At 40.8% G+C, this 17,317-nt stretch overlaps 2 protein-coding genes across 2 annotated transcripts; one reads left to right on the top strand and one right to left on the bottom strand.

The window, feature by feature from the left end:
• Positions 1–5,083: 5,083 nt before the first annotated feature.
• On the bottom strand, positions 5,084–9,020 carry LOC118409707 (UDP-glucuronosyltransferase 2B33-like). Its single transcript, XM_035810963.1, has 7 exons — positions 8,493–9,020; positions 7,841–8,072; positions 7,371–7,542; positions 6,871–7,027; positions 6,250–6,469; positions 5,857–6,076; positions 5,084–5,729 (listed from the first exon to the last, which is right to left on the bottom strand). The coding sequence occupies exons 1-7, from the start codon at positions 8,781–8,783 to the stop codon at positions 5,444–5,446; spliced, it is 1,578 nt and encodes a 525-aa protein (XP_035666856.1). The 5' UTR covers positions 8,784–9,020; the 3' UTR covers positions 5,084–5,443.
• A 1,272-nt stretch (positions 9,021–10,292) lies between these two features.
• LOC118409752 (phosphatidate phosphatase LPIN2-like) lies at positions 10,293–16,412 on the top strand. The gene is made up of 2 exons (XM_035811036.1): positions 10,293–10,653; positions 15,442–16,412. Exons 1-2 carry the CDS (start codon positions 10,621–10,623, stop codon positions 15,664–15,666), a joined length of 258 nt encoding a protein of 85 aa, XP_035666929.1. The 5' UTR covers positions 10,293–10,620; the 3' UTR covers positions 15,667–16,412.
• Positions 16,413–17,317: the final 905 nt, after the last annotated feature.

Raw genomic sequence — 17,317 nt, forward strand, 5'->3', positions numbered from 1 at the left:
CCCGTGATATCGCCCCCCCGGGGGCAAAATCACTAGTGTTTTCGCCCCCCCCGGGGCAGGATCACTAGCGATTTCGCCCCCCCATTTCGCCCCCCTTTGGGGATTTCCCCCCCCCCCCGGGGGGAAATCCTTAGTGATTTCGCCCCCCCCCCCCCCCGGGGGGAAATCGCTAGTGATTTCGCCCCCCCCCCCTTCCCGGGGGGAAATCGCTAGTGAAATCGCCCCCCCCCCCCCCGGGGGCGAAATCGCTAGTGTTTTCGCCCCCCTTACCCTCTTGGGGCGAAATCGCTAGGGATTTCCAGTGATCCTTCTAGTGATTTGCATCTCCAATAAACCTATAAGTTACATTACTTTTGCTTCGTGCAAATCACATCATACCTCCATTAAATATTTTCAGCTCTTGCAGATTTATAGTGTCATCTAGTCTCATTCATTATGCAAATGAAGCTGTAATTGACACGTTTAAGTTAACACGTGTGCAGATACTTTCGTTTAGCTGCATTTTATGATGACATTTTGTCCTGAATTAAGAAAATGACTTGCGCATTTGCACAATCTATACATAGTGGTGCACAATTAATTTGCACATTGCACTTTAGAATTTTTGTACTTTGACATTAATTATGCAAATCAGAATCTCATTTTCATAATCATTATCTGATATGTTTCACCTTCCATAACCTTTAAATTACATAGATTACGTGTATTAAAGTCACAACATGGAAACACTAGAATTACATATTCGTCTCCTGAATCATGCACATTATGTGCTAATTTGCATTTTTGCATGTCATTTCGTAAAGCCCATGCCACTTATCCCTTATATCATGGTATGTGAAGGTAAAAAGAAAAAAGGGAAGTTCTGTTTCAGTGACACAAGCAGATTACATACATGTATCTGTAATTAGCACATGTTGTTATCTATGAAAAATAATTAGTTATGAAATATATTTGAGAATGAAATCATTTCGTCAGCCAACAATGACGTCCAACAAGTATAGGATCCATTATGCTATTTTGGTCGACAGACTAACCAACAAACACAGGTACAGAACCATTGTGCAAAATATTCCGTATACCATACGTTCTATTCCGCATCATTTTTACAAGATGATAAGTATAAAAGTTACTGTACAAGTATTATATAAGGTTTACAAATAATCTTAAAGATAATGGATACAAACATTTAATACTAGGTTCGCTCCGAGAATGATGCAAATATCCTCAATTTGGGCTCAAAGAGGAAAGTGTTAACCCCATACGCTACGTTCAATATCTTTACTTCATGTCTGAGACCCTAATCACCACACTGCACTGTGCAGTTTTGCTCGAATCTACGACTGCATTGTTCCTATTGTTACCTTCGCCAAGAAGTTTCACTTTATATTTTGGGTAGCGTTTCGAATTCTGTGTGTATTTGTGGAAAAGCGCCATCACTCAAGACCGCCTGCATTTTGTGCCTCCTAGCGGCTTGTTATTGCAGCGGAACTTCCGATATGGATATCTCGAGTTATGGACGTGCTGTTGTCATGCTTTTTAATTTTTAGCGTTAGATAGCACATGGGGCCGACAGCAAGTGGTGTATGTTTGGGTCCCCTAGCAGCTTGTTACCTTTGCACAGGAACTTATATTTTTTGAACTGCAGGGCTGGTTTAGTGTGAGACTGTCAAAACTGTTAGTTTTGAACAGCACAATTTGTTTCAACTCATAGACAGGTGTGTATACCTCTGTGCTGATTGACAAATATTTACCAGTTTTGTTGTAACTCAGCAACAGGTGTGTTGATATGCATATGTTATTATACGTTCGTGATGTTAATAAAAGTCACCACAAATTCACAACAAAAATGTATCTGTTCTATTTCAATGCAAAGTGTGCTTGCACCCAAGCAGGTAGGATCGGCTTCACAGGTACTGTATCTCATCTTAACATACTAAGGTGTCACGTATATATAGATACCAGGTAACACACTATATACGTTACATCCAAGTACCATATTGTTCCAGGTAGCTCGATTAATATGCAGTAACAAGCTGCAAGTTAAGTATCTTAAGGCTATGTAAAAAAGTAGGTAAATATATACAAAAGTATATATACATATATCTATAAGTATACATATATCTATAAGTATATATATACAAAAGTATATATATTTCCCTTGTAAACCCTATATATATAAGTATATATATATACAAAAGTATATATATACAAAAGTATATATATATATAATACAAAAGTAGGTAACAAGACAGTGCTAATCATTATCACAGCAATAGGATTAAGATTCAACCGAACACTCTAGAAAACGGGAAGGATATCCCTAGGGGGGGGGGGCGAAATCGCTGGGATTGGGGGGGGGGCGAAAACACCAGAGGGGGGCGAAAACGCTAGCGATCTCGCCCCCCGGGGGGGCGAGATCCCGGGGGGGGCGAGATCCCTGTCACACCGGTACAGAAAATTCAGGTCCAGGTCCGGTTCAGGTCCAGAGGATCAGGTCCAGGTCCGGACCTGAACCTGGACCTGATGCAGTATGACTCATACCAATGGTCCATTTCACTACAAAGAGATCTGTTTGGGGGAGTATTAGACTTACGCTGACGTTTTAAAATCCTACAACGCTAACTGCACCTGTACGATTGACTGTAAAACTTGGAATGAAATTACTATTAATTCTACTCTACTTCACTCTTGTTATCTTCGTACACCTGCAAGGGTCAAAACGTGTGAATGCCTGATAAAATAATCTGTTAATTTTCTAATCGGTCCAACATCCGGTCTACCTAATTTTTTCAGGTCCGGTTTTTCTAGACCGGTCCAATAAGAAAAACCGGTTTTGTACCGGTACGCTGTACCGATACCCAGCCCTAGTGTAAACCATAGCCATAGCTAGTCTCCAAGCAGACCCTACGGTGCCTTAGAAATAGTATCAAAGCTGGCAAGGCACCAAGGCACTCTGGTGCCCGTTTGACTCCCTTAGCCGGCTATCTCCCTTTGGTCGGCTATACTCCTTTGCCAGCTTTGATACTATTTCTAAGGCACCGTAGGGTCTGCTTGGAGACTAAGCCATAGCATAGGCACAGCTGTAAAAGTGCGGTTTTGATAATGGCATATGTCCAGGCATCCTCCTACGCAGGGGCATCCAACAGCCAAACTGCCGTTATTGTTCTTAATATTGTTGCAGTTATATCTGCTGTATTGTTGTCTTGTTGGAAGTGCTGTTCGTTTGCAAAAGTGTTCATGTCAAGCTGTAGATGCTATCTTTGATTGTTGTAGGTCTTTCCTTTTAAAAATTCGTACTTTCGCTGAAGTCAATATCTTACCTTAGATCTATGGATGATGAAAGGAAATTGTCATTTATTATAAAGCTCTAAAAGTATATAAATTATAGATGATAAAATGATAATTAAGTAAATGACAAAATGGCTAACTCTCATTACCTACCTGTGAAGTTGCCACGACAACATTGTCCCCTCCAATGCTTTTAATATTTCAGCTTTTGACCTGTCTTCACTCTTCTTCGCTCGTGTATGAATTGTCTTTAGAGTTACTTTCTTGAATATGCTCACCGCATCACTTATGTCTATCATTTGTTAATTTGTTTTTTCCCATTTCGTGTCAGAAACTTTGTAGAGTCTATATAGAGTCCATTCCAAGACACCATGCGGATGTTTGTTGCCATTGTTTAGAATTGATTTTAAAGTTTTGTAATTATATGTCTAGGACATTTGATACTTCAGAAATATTTTTAACACTGTTTCAACTTTATAAATATTTCCCTGGTCCTGTAAAACTTTGGAAATATTCATGGTGTGGAATTGGATACTTCTAATGGTTTCTAAATAATGATAACAGCATTCTACCATTATTTACCATTTTCTACCATTTTTTGTAAATGGTTCAGTGGGCTGGGAAGATAGCAATTCACACATCCTTGCAAAGTATGGTTGGGTGCCATGCAACAATGGCCCACCACAAAGGATCCACCAGTGCCCAGCTGTGAAATCTAAAAATATACAGATGCAACAATAGGGCTTACTTTTATGGGGGCAATAAACTAATTTTACCATTTGGCCAGGTTTACCATTTTTTGTAAATATTTGTAAATGTGAAATAATCACAGAGAGGTTTCACAATTATTCTAAATAAAGATATTTTTGTACAGTTACTTTCAAAATGTTTCTAAAATATTCAAAGAAATTCAAATAAATGAGTAATTTCTTAGTCATTTTTTTGAAAATAATTTAATTATTGTGGCTCATATATTCTTTTATTCAAAATAATTCAGACTAATTATAAATATCGCTTAAAAACCCTCATGGTGTCTTGGAATGGACTAATGCCATAAAAGAAAATGAATACAATAATCAAGCTACATGTATAACAGATCCCTCGACAACACCGCAGGCATGCCTAAACTGTAATACCGCCATTCGTAAGCGTGGCGTCCATTATTTGTTTATTTGTATGTCCCTTTTTGCTTCATGAATTTTGTGATGCCATAAAGACATAAAGATTATGAGAGGAAAATCACACAAGGTCCCTGGACAACCCTTGAACCTTGAACGTGGACATCTTCAGAGATGCCTTCACGGGTCGCAATGGATCCTTCTTCTCCACTCAGCATTGTCCTCCATGAGCGAGTAAAGCTCTGCTGTGGTGATGTAACTGATTTGTGTGTCTCTTTTAAGGTTGTTAATGAAAGATGTACGCATTCTGCCCCTTCTTCTCTTTCCTTCTGTTGGCTCCCAGAGGATAAGCTGGTTGGCTGCCGCTACCAGTTCTATGTGTTGGACACAGTGTCGGGCCAGCGCCATCCTCCGTTTCCTGATCTTGTGAGAGAGTCTAGGGAGGTCACCGTACAGTGTGGAGTTCCTCACTCGGTCCTCCCAGGAGACAACCTCTGGACAACATCACAGTCAGGGACTATATTCAAATGGGTACACAGCTACAGATCTGTAATTTTTTTTTTATGTGAACATACAATATGGGATAACAAATACATAAGTTCTTCCCAATTTTCCATTGAACTCATTACAATTACTTATCGCAATGGCTGAGAAGTTCTACCAAATAGACACCATTACTCACTACTACTGCCTAACAATAAAAGACATGCTTAGAAAAGCAATCAGATTCACAGTCTTGCTGTTAGATTTAAAGTAAAACTTGTCATATCTCTATTTGCATTTCCAAAACATAGTCACCGACACTAATGACTCACTAATTACTTTTTTTTTACTTTTTTCAATACAAGATTGTTTTATCATGCATCATCATCACCGCATTTCACTATGTACTGAGGCGGACCTTCAAAAATATGATGTCGACATTATTAGTTATGGATATCCAGGCTACAGAAAAATAATTTTTGTAAGGGGAGTATGATATTCTTCTCTTCGATCATTTTGGAAGGAAATTCCCGCTTACAAAACGAACTTTGGGATCAGTTGGTTTTCTTTTTGGTGTTGGTGTTATCCCTCTTGCACATGCAACATGCAAACGAACAACACTTCCAACAAGACAACAAGACAGCAGATATAACTGCCACAATCAGGGCAATAACGTCTAACAGGTAGTACTGGTAGAAGGGGAGTTCGGGTGCCCTCGACCTGAGATGGGGGAGGCCGCCATGTTTGATGACGTGTTCTATCCACCACACTGCCCGCTCCATGGGCGACTGTGGTTGGTCACGAAGATGCGTGGAGATCTGATTGGCTTTCTCCTTGTAGCTGTACAAAGAACAACAAAGTGTGAGTCCAAGTTGCGCCCACATTACGAACGATGTTCACATGTTCCAATATTTAGTTACTTTCGGTAAGTCATAAATGACAATATTGTCATCGCACTCACACCTACCTAGGATCCGAAATCACGGTACTGATAGCCCGGTAAACCTCCTTTGACGTCACCTTGTGGATGTCCAATGACACCCCCATCCCACGGGCCACCATCCTGGCGATGTTATCGAATTGGTCAAGGAACAGAGGCATGCCGACCAGGGGCACCCCGTGGTACATGGCCTCTGCTACTCCGTTGTATCCACAATGTGATACAAACACCTTTGTCTTCGGATGAGCTATTCGTATGAAAGTTAGATCAATTATTACTGGATGTATGACATGATATACTAAATAACTCATGCATATGATCCGATCGCTAAAAACTATCAAAGATAGGAAAGATATGTTTCTTGTTTGTCCTAAATTCAAACGAATTCATCATTCTCCACTGCTCATTGATGGCATTTACCTAGTAAGTCGTTTTGAGGCACCCACTCCATGGTCTTGGTGTTGGGCCCTAGACTTGGAGGTGGCGTCCCAGCGTAGCGCCACACAACCTTCTGTGGCAGACGGGCAAAAGCAGCGGCCAGCATGTCGGCTATTTCTGCAGGCATAGCTGCTATCATGGAGCCGAACGTCACAAGCACAACACCGTCATCTCCAGAACTCTGCACGAACTTCTCCATCTCCTTTGAAAGTACACCAGTTAGGCCAATCAGAGAATATAGTCTAAACCATTCATGTTAAGTTGTATCTTTATGACCATGTAAAAGTAGGCTGTGAATCTTGAGTACATGACTGAATACTGCGAAAGAGTGTTTATACCTTTCTGGTATGCGCTTTATGGGCGACCATGAAGAGATACAACAAGGGTCCAAAGCTTACTAACTGTATCCAACAGCTGTGCAACAAGTCCAGTAGTGCAGTTCATGTACAAGGCGCATGTGCAGTAGGAGAATAGTTTAGGACAACTGTTGGTGTACGGCGAGAAATGGGGGAGACTGTGTGCTCAGTTGCAAAGCGCTCCCAGTCAAGGGACAGGTAAGCGGCAATATACTTGTACTTTTCTATTTCACTTTTATGAACTGACCTCACTGAGGGGCTTGACGTCCTCAGCCACGTGACCAGCTATGCTGACCATATTTGGCATCATGGGTTTAGGGAAGTCGAACATGAGATCTGATTGGTAGAGCCACACGTCGGTTCTTGCCAGGCCAGCAGACATGGTAAACTTCTCCCCAATCGTTCTGTTGATGGTGAGAAATTGATTTTTTGGTGCCGTTTTGCACATTTCTGTACACAGACTCATGCACATTACAAACATAGACCTAACGAGCATTGGTTCAAAAGTACAAATAGAATTGCCTTATCGAAAGTTTTGATGATGGCGCTAAACTAACATCCGGGGGTCGTCCCGAAAAACATGAATGTTAACGAAACTATAAGCATTTATCAAATCTAACAGTATGGATGTTGAATTTCAATGTGAAGACAGTTGGAATTCCGACTTCGACGTCACTTGAAAACAAGTTACTGCTCTATAATTTTGTCATACACGCCAAATATGAATGTGTTAACAAATGCACAGACCTTTTGGCAACGTCGTCGAAACCTTTATCGAAAAGCAGCTGTCCAACAATAGAACCTGCGAAGTAAAACCGCACGTTCTTCACTCTCTGTGAGAACGTCATCCGATCTGACAACTCCGATGTAACTGTTGGCACGTAAGCAAGAGGATGGGGAACACCGGTGGCTCGGATGTCTGAAACATGGGATCAAACGACACGTGCATGATTAGTGAATCATTTCCTCATAAATTGATCAATCAAAGAACAATCTGACAGGTATTCTACATGTACAAGAGATGCCTCTGGAACTTTTGAGCATGGCATGGAGAGACAAGGCAACACATAGGAAAGTCCATCCGAGACCAAGTCTAGCTGATTGTCAAGGAATACAGAACAAAGACGCCAGTACATGTCTTTTGAATAGTAGATGAAAAACATGTGTCAGGTGTAGGTTGATCTGTATTGTACCGTTATGTACAAATATGAACAGACCTTGTCCCAAAGGCAACGACCTCATCGTGCAGACTAGCGGCAGGTCCAAGAACTGCGCCACCAGGGGCCCACATGAGTTACCAGAATACGTCAGGACAACGTCATAGCGGCTGTTCTTCAGTTTTGTCAGTAGCTGATTGTCAACCAGCATCTCTTCACTGAGGTCCACCAAAGCAGAACTCAAAGCTCTGGCAAACGTTAGGAGGTCTAGCGTCCTAGGTGAGGAAAATACCTGCAACGGTCATAAGAAATACATCGTCATATTGTATGGATGTTATTCAGAAGCTTTGAGGAATGAAGCCTGGATATTTGGCACAGATTTGGTGATTGAATATCACTTGATTTATGTAGCAAAATATGTTTTGCATTCGGTACGGTGAATGTATTTGATCTGATGTTGACTTGTTTTACGTAGTCTATTTATTTTGATGCTGATAAATTTATATTTGCGAATTACTTTCAAGAGGTTGTTGGTACATGTCTTCTCTCCAGTCACCCATGCCAGTTTGTTAAAGTTTAACATAGTATAGCATAGTACAGTACAGTATAGTATAGTCTGATCTGGTCTGGTATGCTTCTAGTGTCATAGTACATGTAGTACGTCCGTTCGAAGAATCAAAAGAAGTCAGAAATCTCAGAAATTTATCAGTACCTTTTGAGGCAGAGATTTTGTCAATTCCTTAATCGACGGTGTTTTTTCGGGATCGCCGAATGTTTCGTACTGCAAGGTCGGCCATTTACGCATCAGGTCGCTCTTCTGATTAGCATGGGCCAACACGGTGACGACGTGTCCGCGGGAGGCCAATGCTTCGGCAATCTTTGCCACGTCCATCCAGGGACTGTTGTAGGTTGATGTCACGACGAGGATGTCGGCAGACTGGACATGTTGAGACAAGATGGCGGCAACTGCCAGGAACAGGTGGAAACCAGCTGCAGTCGACATGCTTTACAGCATCAGCGGCAGTACTAGCTACCGCGAAAAAAGTGCATCATCGCGCAAGTCCGTGCAGAGGACATGCCAAACTACATACTCATGCGGCAAAGTTAAGAATAGAGCGAAGTTATCAGGGATACCATGAACAGATGGTCCACGACATGGAGCAGCTGGTCAAAGCACATACAGTGCATGCAGTACATAAATAGAGCGCTACTTAGGTGACACTGCGGAACTTGGGAAAGAGAACGGGCGAGGACCAATAAGCGGCGACTGACGGCGCAAACAAACCCGAGTACGAGATGTAGAACGGATCATCATGATTTTTGGCATGCTGATAGCTTAGTACAATTTGATATTGATTATGTGAATTTGGATCTAATTTGCATAATTAAGGGCGAAATTTTACAAACCCACTCCATGAAGAGGATAAGTCAAGAAAGGAACAACGGATTTTCATGATTTTTGGTATGTAGCTGCCTTAGACAATTTTGTACAAAGTAAAATACTAATTATGCAAAATAGGAGTACATTTGCATAATGAATGAGAATATTCTATCATAGCAGTTTTTTCAGTGAATCTCTTGTTCCAGACATGATATGGTCTTGACAGTTGGGTGGTAGATAGCTTTTAGGGTCATGACAAAGTGGGAGAAGTTTGAGCCCCTAACATTAAATTTTGGATCTGCATGGGCGTTTTTGTCAAGACATTCCAATGAGGATAACTGCAGAAAGGAACGACGGCTTGTCATCATTTTGGCATGCAGGTAGCTTGGGCAAGGATGTTAATAATGATATACGTGTTATGCAAATGTGGATTTGATTTGCATGATTAATGAGGAAATTGTATAATTTCGTCATTTGCATAAGATTTACACAAACTTTTGATATGTCATGGAGGTATGAGGTCGCCGAACTCTAGTTGATAAGAGTTTGTGTGACTTTATCAAATAACATATAAAATAAATTGCAATGAGGAACACATTTATGTCTATAGACATCATTCTACATAACAAACCTGGTTTATTTGGTGAAGGTATGTGTTCGTGGAACTCTAGTTATATATACAAATGACTGAACACACAGAGTATGGTGTACCAAACGATATATTCTTTATTTTTTGCTCTGTTACGCAATCTTTTTTACTTTGGGACTAAATTTAGCATTCTACGACATTAGTAGCCGTTTTCGATATCTGTTTGTAATCCACGGCATATATCTAAACTTTTTTGTCCTTCACAGTATGATTTAATTCATAGTAACGTTATGGTTGACAAGTTTGGGGCGGCCGAAAGTTGATGCGTGTGCGGATACATCCATTTACATAATCAAATCAACCTTAATCAATTATTAACACCAATAAATGCGGAAAACACAAACAAAAAGACCAGAAACAATACATACAGTAACAACGTTACCTAACCGTGAAGCATCTACATCTTCCATCCCCGAAAGATTTGAATGAAGAGTGGGTCGCACATGCCGCGCACACGTGAGACATCACCGCACGTGCCTCGCACACGTGATGAGACATCACACAAACGCGGCAAGCGATTTCTGGAAAACGGGAACGGAATCGATAAACGACGAGATTACAATTCCCCGGGGAACTCTCGTGCAACGTTAGCATTACGTCACTACCCACGCCTGCATGCCTCACCCAGACACATCATTCAATCCCGTGACTACGAGATACAACCGAACATCACGTTGAAAAATCAGGTAAAACAGATCGCGGGACCTCCTACAACATCTCTTCGGGACCACCTGTACCTGTCCCCCGAAGCACTGCGGATATTCTACGATAGCACCAGAGAAAAGGGAGGGCAGTGATAGCGGAGCAGTCATGCATCCTATGGATCAAGAGGATTTGTCAGCGGTATTGTGTTTTGCTATCTCTCTGAATATTTGCGTGTCAACAGTTTTACCTGTGTCAGCGTGACATGAGAGGTTTGATATGTATGATGCTGTTCTTTGTTCCTAATCGTTATGCAACGTTTTGTTAGGATCGTACTAGGTTCTGTACTTAAGAGGCCTTTTTTCTAGGGAAAAAGAATCTGTGGAAACTAGAATGTTTAATGTCAGGTAGAAATGGCATGGGAACGAAATATAGATATCAATGTTAAGTATAAAATAATAAGGGCAAACAAGTTATTTTGTCACATGGCAGGGCCTTGTACCTTGTGCGATTGATCAGCAATAAATTCATTCATTCATTCATTTGATTTTTGCTGAAAAATATGTCTCAATATCGCTTCAGTAAGACGTTCATAGACTTACTCAACCCCACACTGTTGCTAACCCTTAAAATAATCGGAAGAGGGGGCAATTTGTTGAGATTTATCTTCGAACCATTCCCAATTCTTGACCACCACATCACTCTCATATTGTTACCACTTCATTTTCAACACCATTTCGCTGTTTAATGCCTGTGTATCTAAATCACATGCCCTAAATAGTGGAAATACTAGAAATCATGTGATCTATCCAAAGAAGCCATGATACTGCAGGCTTAGAAGACCAAAGAGGCAGATGTCATAATAACTTAGATCAAACAGTTGGCAATGATATGCTTCTATAATTATATTTCAGCCATACATAGTATGGTGAAATATATTGTATTCGTAATGTTTCTTTCTTTCTTTCTTTCTTTCTTTCTCCTGTCAAATCTTCAAAGTGATTCATCTCCGCCGTTCCTGGACCGAATGACCTGAAATTTGGCACAGGGGTAGAATGGGCCAATACCTTGATGCTTTTTTCTCAGTTTTTTCATATCTGCCTTTAAAATGATTTTAGTGAGATTTTTTGGTCAATTTTAGACCAAAACTGTAAATTTTGGCCCCTGTACCCTGGTATTACAACCAAATGAGCTGAAATTTGACAGAGATGTGCCTTAATAATGCCCCCATATAAGTTCGATAACACTTTTGGTGTACAGTACAACAAAATGCTTATTTTTGCGATTTTTTGACCAATTTTCTACCAAAAAAGGACACTTTTGGTCCCTGTACCCTGGTATTACAACCAAATGAGCTGAAATTTGACAGAGATGTGCCTTGATAAGTCCTTCATATAAATTCAATAACACTTTTGGTGTACAGTACAACAAAATGCTTATTTTTGCGATTTTTTGACCAATTTTTGACCAAAAAAGGACACTTTTGGCTCCTGTACCTTGGTATTGCAACCGAATGAGCTGAAATTTGACACAGATGTGCCTTGATAATCCCTTCATATAAATTCAATAACACTTTTGGTGTACAGTGCAACAAAATGCTTTTTTTTGCGATTTTTGGCCAATTTTTGACCAAAAAAGGACACTTTTGGCTCCTGTACCCTGGTATTACAATTAAATGACCTGAAATTTGGTATAGATAGGCATTAGATACTTGGTAACAAGATTCAAGTAAAATGTTTGACATAAACAACTTTAAAATGATTAATTTTGGCACTTTTCTGAGGGGAAATTTGTTTTCTTTGGGCCTCCTGACGCGACCTTCCGTGACCCCGCACAGAGCCACACCTGTGCGCGTCAGCCGGAGAGTTAATTGAATCAAAGACCTAGCCAATCAGCGAAGAGGAGGCCAAAGGCTAATTAATATTCATAAGCGGGGCCTCATGATCCTGTATATAGCAGTGTTCCCGCCAGGGGGAGCGAAGCCCGCCTAAGGCTCTCGCATTTTAGACTATTCAGAAGGCTTTAGATTGTATCAGTTCTTAGGGGCATATCTATGATAATCGCAGCAGTCACTTAACTTCTCTTCAGGAGTTTAGCGTAACACTATTTCAGGTCAAACCGTCAAAGGCAACTAAAAACAAACTTTAACGTTACTGAGTTCAACAGTACTTATAACTTGTTATCCGAAGTTGAAACGCTAGCGATGGTATTTTCGGGTCAAAGCTTCAAAGACAACTAAAACCTCATAAACAACAAACTTAACTTAGCTCAACAGTATACAAAAATATTGTACGGGTTGCCATCCTTAGTTGAAGCGCTTATTTATAGCGCTAGTATCTTCGCTGCGCCGTTAGCCGCCGTGCGACTTTTGTTGACGGTCTGATATCCCTACGTCGCCGCCTCGCTGATGTTCCCACGGACATGTTTCAAGAAAAATACCCAGCAAAAACACTGTTCTGCGTCAAATTCTATTCTATAAAACATGTGGGACTCAGTGTTACAGTCTAAATATTTTGTATAAGCAACGCTGTAGGAAAGAAGGTCCAAGCAATGTAAAACATCACGTAGCATGAAGTTCGCTGTCAACTGGCACACAGCACATGACTGTTTGAAACTCTAAGTCTAATCAACAGCCGTGTTTGATTGATAGCCGGCGGTCCTTTGATGAAGTCGGCGAAAGGTGCGTTAGTTAGAAAATCTGCGTTTAGTTTTGATACGTAATTATAAGTTAGACAGTGGCGAGAATGATTATTTTCTCATCAATATTTCTCTGCAGAATTATTTGAACTTAATTGTACATCTAAACAATTGGCTTACCTGTGCAATGTTTATATGATTAATGATCAGTGTACTGAAATCATGTGTAACGTATGGCTCCTAGTCAATAGATCAGCATTTTCTCTATAGTGACCACCTGTCTATAGTGGCCCCATTTCCTAGTGCTGTTGTTGTTTGACATAAACTTTGAACATTTAAATTGTAAGTAACTTTAAACTGCCAGAGTTTCAGCCCAATAAAACACTCTCAGCGCCAGGGTATGAACAGACTGACCAGACAGACGAAAATAAAATCCTCGAACAAGGTTCAATCGTATCTTCCGGGTCTGGCAGGAAGTTGTTAAACTAAAATAAGAATAGGCTCGATGGCTGATTGCATATAAAGTAAAACAATTTAACAGTTTTACAGCTTGAAGAAAACAAACGCTCCTACAGTACCTGCACCTGCTTGATAATTATCAAATCGTTTGCCCTACTTGAATAAAAAAAGTTCACTGCAATAATAAATGTACCCACATCACAAGGAGCTTATACTTTTTTAAACTTACACCAAGTTATCGTACTGAAAATTGTTAATGACATTACATGAAGTCATTCAACAATTTTCAGTCGTGATGAAAATTTTCTGAATGGAATGTGATTATTGTCATTTTCTGAAAAATAGAAGCAAGCTCTGTTTTTACCTGGAATCAATTCACAATACCAGTCCCCTTTGGGGAATAATGTACTGTTAATATGATGTTCCATTTTTGCGCAGGGGTGATTTTGAACAGTCCAATGTTGCGTGGGAAGGGGTATGGCTGAAATATGCTGTATTTGCTCTTAAGCAAATGTCGGCCTTTCTAGTTCCCTTTGATATTGCAACAAGCTCTGCCTTATCATAAAATCTACATATCAAATGTAAAGAACCTTACATGATGAACAAAGCACATCATGTACTACTAGATAATATATTTAGATATGTTGAAATCGCAGAAAATGCAATACATGGAAAACCCAGGCAGCTTAGCTGATATTGGGTGCCATTTCAAAATAACATCCATGTCTGGTATCATTCCCTGATGTATATTCCTGATGTATGTATTATTCTGTGTGTGACTCATACCAGGTCATATCATCTCTAGGGCCTGTAACTGTACGTGCCTGGAATGCGTGGTTCTGATATAATTGAATCAAGGCTTCACTTAGCCCCAATTTGCTGCTAGGGAGTGGTCATGCTTCCGTATCCACACTTTACATTCATAGTGCTAGTAGTGCGCAAAGTGTTCACGTTCATGAGGTACATTTATAGGTATTTGTTGGGTTTTGAGCGGTGTGTAGAGGTCTACATGTGTGTGTGTATGCAAGTGTGTATTAGGGTGGGGTGGGGTATTACCGCCAGTCTACTTTAAATTCAGCAGGCTGGCTTCGCTTTACGGTACATTCATGCCGAACTACGCTACGTATACTAAGAATCCACTAATTACATTTTACGTTAAATTTGAGTGGTCCGGCTACGAATCACGTCAGATCGATTACTCCCCCCTCCCCCACGTACCGGCATGAAATGGCATGCAGCCAAGTAGGTAACGTTACTCTGAATTAAGAAGAGCAAACTTTTCGTAGTAGAAAAAAAGATCTCGCATTTTCGAATGCACTGGTATACCCATTCTCATTGAAATGTCCAAATTGATGTCAATAGTGGTTAGAACTCAGGAGAATGTATCCATACATGTTTTGCATGAACAATGATTTGAAAATTCCTCTTCCGTGCATTTTCCAGCAGTTGAAATCCATTTGTCTATTAATACAATTCTTGCCCATATCAAACACATCAAGTTGTAAGATACATAAGCTATCAGTTATTCAAGAAACTGGGTAGAAATAATACAAAAGTTGCTTGCATTCTTATTCTGCGTTAAATGTCAGATCCTGCTGGAGATGCACACAGTCAAGGCAGGTAAAATCAGGAGAAACCAGACAGATGCGCATGGAAGAAGAAAAGCGAATCCTGCGAAAAGAACTCTACAACAGACCTGAGTCAGCTCACAGACGTGCCCTATGTGTCAGAGACTGTCATTCTTGTATAGGAATGTTTAGCCTGACAGTCGACGCTGTAGGACTGATATCAATTTGGATTTTACCATGGTCAATATTGACCGAAGGAGACCATATATATGTCTTGCATATATTAAACATAGTTTTGAAACTTTTTTGTGTATTTCTTTCGCAGCTGTTGAACTCCTTTGGGAGAAGCCCCTCGTGGGAGAAGATCGCAGAGACCTCCTCGGGGCTCCAGGAAGACTTCACCGACTTCACCTTCTGGCGGGATCCCCTCCCCCTCCTGTCCGAGGACGACTTCAACACCGTGGATCCGGCTCCCGAGTTCAACGACTTCAACTACTGGCGAGAACCAATACCTGACCTCGATATCAGTCTGGACATACTAGAACTTTGAACATGACGTGGATTTTTGCAGTCTCATTATTGGCAAGGTCGTGCATTTTAAGACCTGTGTACCTTGTATATTGATATAATCCAATCTGTCATTCATCATCGAATGAGAGTACACTTACTCTCCAAACAGATGTCCGGCACTGGCTGATGTTTTTTACATGTTTAGGTCATTTTATCGGACTTTCGATTTTGTTGACGGAAATCAGTACAAATATAGAAACCCGAAAAAAAACGCCTAAAACATTTCAAAAACAGTCGGAGCCGCACCTCTGCTTGGCCGGAGTAAATGACTTTATGTTACATGGTGTTGTACCACTTCTAGATGTGTTTTGTTCATTATCATCCATATTGACTTCCTAATATGGGAATGTTTCTAAAATTCTAAAGTATGTTCCTACCGTCAACCATGTTAGTACCTGGACACGTAACTGCGATGCCTTGATGCCAATGTTTTTCAAGTTTGCGAACTAGAATGTCTCATCGACACCAGAGTTGGTATCAATAGACAGGCGACTTCCTCATTCACCATGTCAAACAACATGTGCAGTGTGATAAAATGACATTTTACAATCTGACATTGCCTCGGTGCTATTTTGAAGACAGAAACTAGGTTAGACTGTTTTAGTCAGTATTGTGATGTCATTGGACATGTCTGACAGCCACAGTAACTGTATTTCATGCAATTTTGCGTCTTGTATTGGAAGCCTAACGTTGAAAGGTACGCTTATGTTGAACCAATCTCCTATTGTGTGATTGTTTTTTGTGTCAATGTGAATAAAATTATCAATTTTGTCTATTGTGAAGCAAGCACCTTGAAGTGCCAATCATTAGTATGCATTTCATGTAGATAACATATTCATAAGGTTTGTAGTTACCCTTGTCCACTAACCAACCAACCCATCAACCAACCTAACAACTAATCAAACCAACCATTCAGTCAACCAATTGACGTATCAACTAAACAACCAACCAGCCAGCCAGCCAGCCAACCATTTAGGCAACCAACTAACCACCCAACCAACCAACCAACCACCCACCCAACCAACCAACCACCCACCCAACCAACCAACCACCCACCCACCCAACCAACCAACCAACCAACCAACCAACCAACCAACCAACCAACCAACCAACCAACCAACCAACCAGTCAGCCAGCCAGCCAACCAACCAACCAACCAACCAACCAACCAACCAACCAACCAACCAACCAACCAACCAACCAACCAACCAGCCAACCAAACAATCACTTTATCTATTAATCAACCAACCAACTAAGCAAACAAATAAACGAAGAAGCAAGCAGTCCTTCAGTCAGTGAAAACATGAACGCCATATCTTATTACCACTGTATAAGACATGCATGTCAAAATGTTGCTCATCCCAGTGGTATTGTTGCCGTCTCCATGGTGCCTGCGTGCCAACTGCCAATGGCGGGAACCTGTCCCCCGCCAACAGGACACACATGACGCAGGTTGCGAGTACAGGGACTCATGGAATAATGTGACTCTGATGATAAATACCACTCTAGGGAATCGGACGACATGCTCAACGTGACAACCGTATTATCATGTCCTGCGTTAGGGATTTGAATTTATAGCCAACGAGTCCATCAAAATGAAACGCGCGGCGTTGATGTAGGTCTAAGATCGT

Source organism: Branchiostoma floridae, chromosome 2 (genome assembly GCF_000003815.2).
Source record: "Branchiostoma floridae strain S238N-H82 chromosome 2, Bfl_VNyyK, whole genome shotgun sequence".
NCBI classification, from domain to species: Eukaryota; Metazoa; Chordata; class Leptocardii; order Amphioxiformes; family Branchiostomatidae; genus Branchiostoma; species Branchiostoma floridae.

What these genes read in the sequence shown, in the direction of transcription:
- LOC118409707 (XM_035810963.1), bottom strand. Translation starts at nt 8,783, where the DNA reads ATGTCGACTGCAGCTGGTTTCCACCTGTTCCTGGCAGTTGCCGCCATC. An exon ending in TTCGACGACGTTGCCAAAAG is followed by an intron (nt 7,028 to 7,370) that starts GTCTGTGCATTT and finishes CACCATCAACAG; the next exon opens with AACGATTGGGGAGAAGTTTA. An exon ending in ACGTCAAGCCCCTCAGTGAG is followed by an intron (nt 6,470 to 6,870) that starts GTCAGTTCATAA and finishes GTACTTTCAAAG; the next exon opens with GAGATGGAGAAGTTCGTGCA.
- LOC118409752 (XM_035811036.1), top strand. Translation starts at nt 10,621, where the DNA reads ATGCATCCTATGGATCAAGAGGATTTGTCAGCG. An exon ending in ATCAAGAGGATTTGTCAGCG is followed by an intron (nt 10,654 to 15,441) that starts GTATTGTGTTTT and finishes TTTCTTTCGCAG; the next exon opens with CTGTTGAACTCCTTTGGGAG.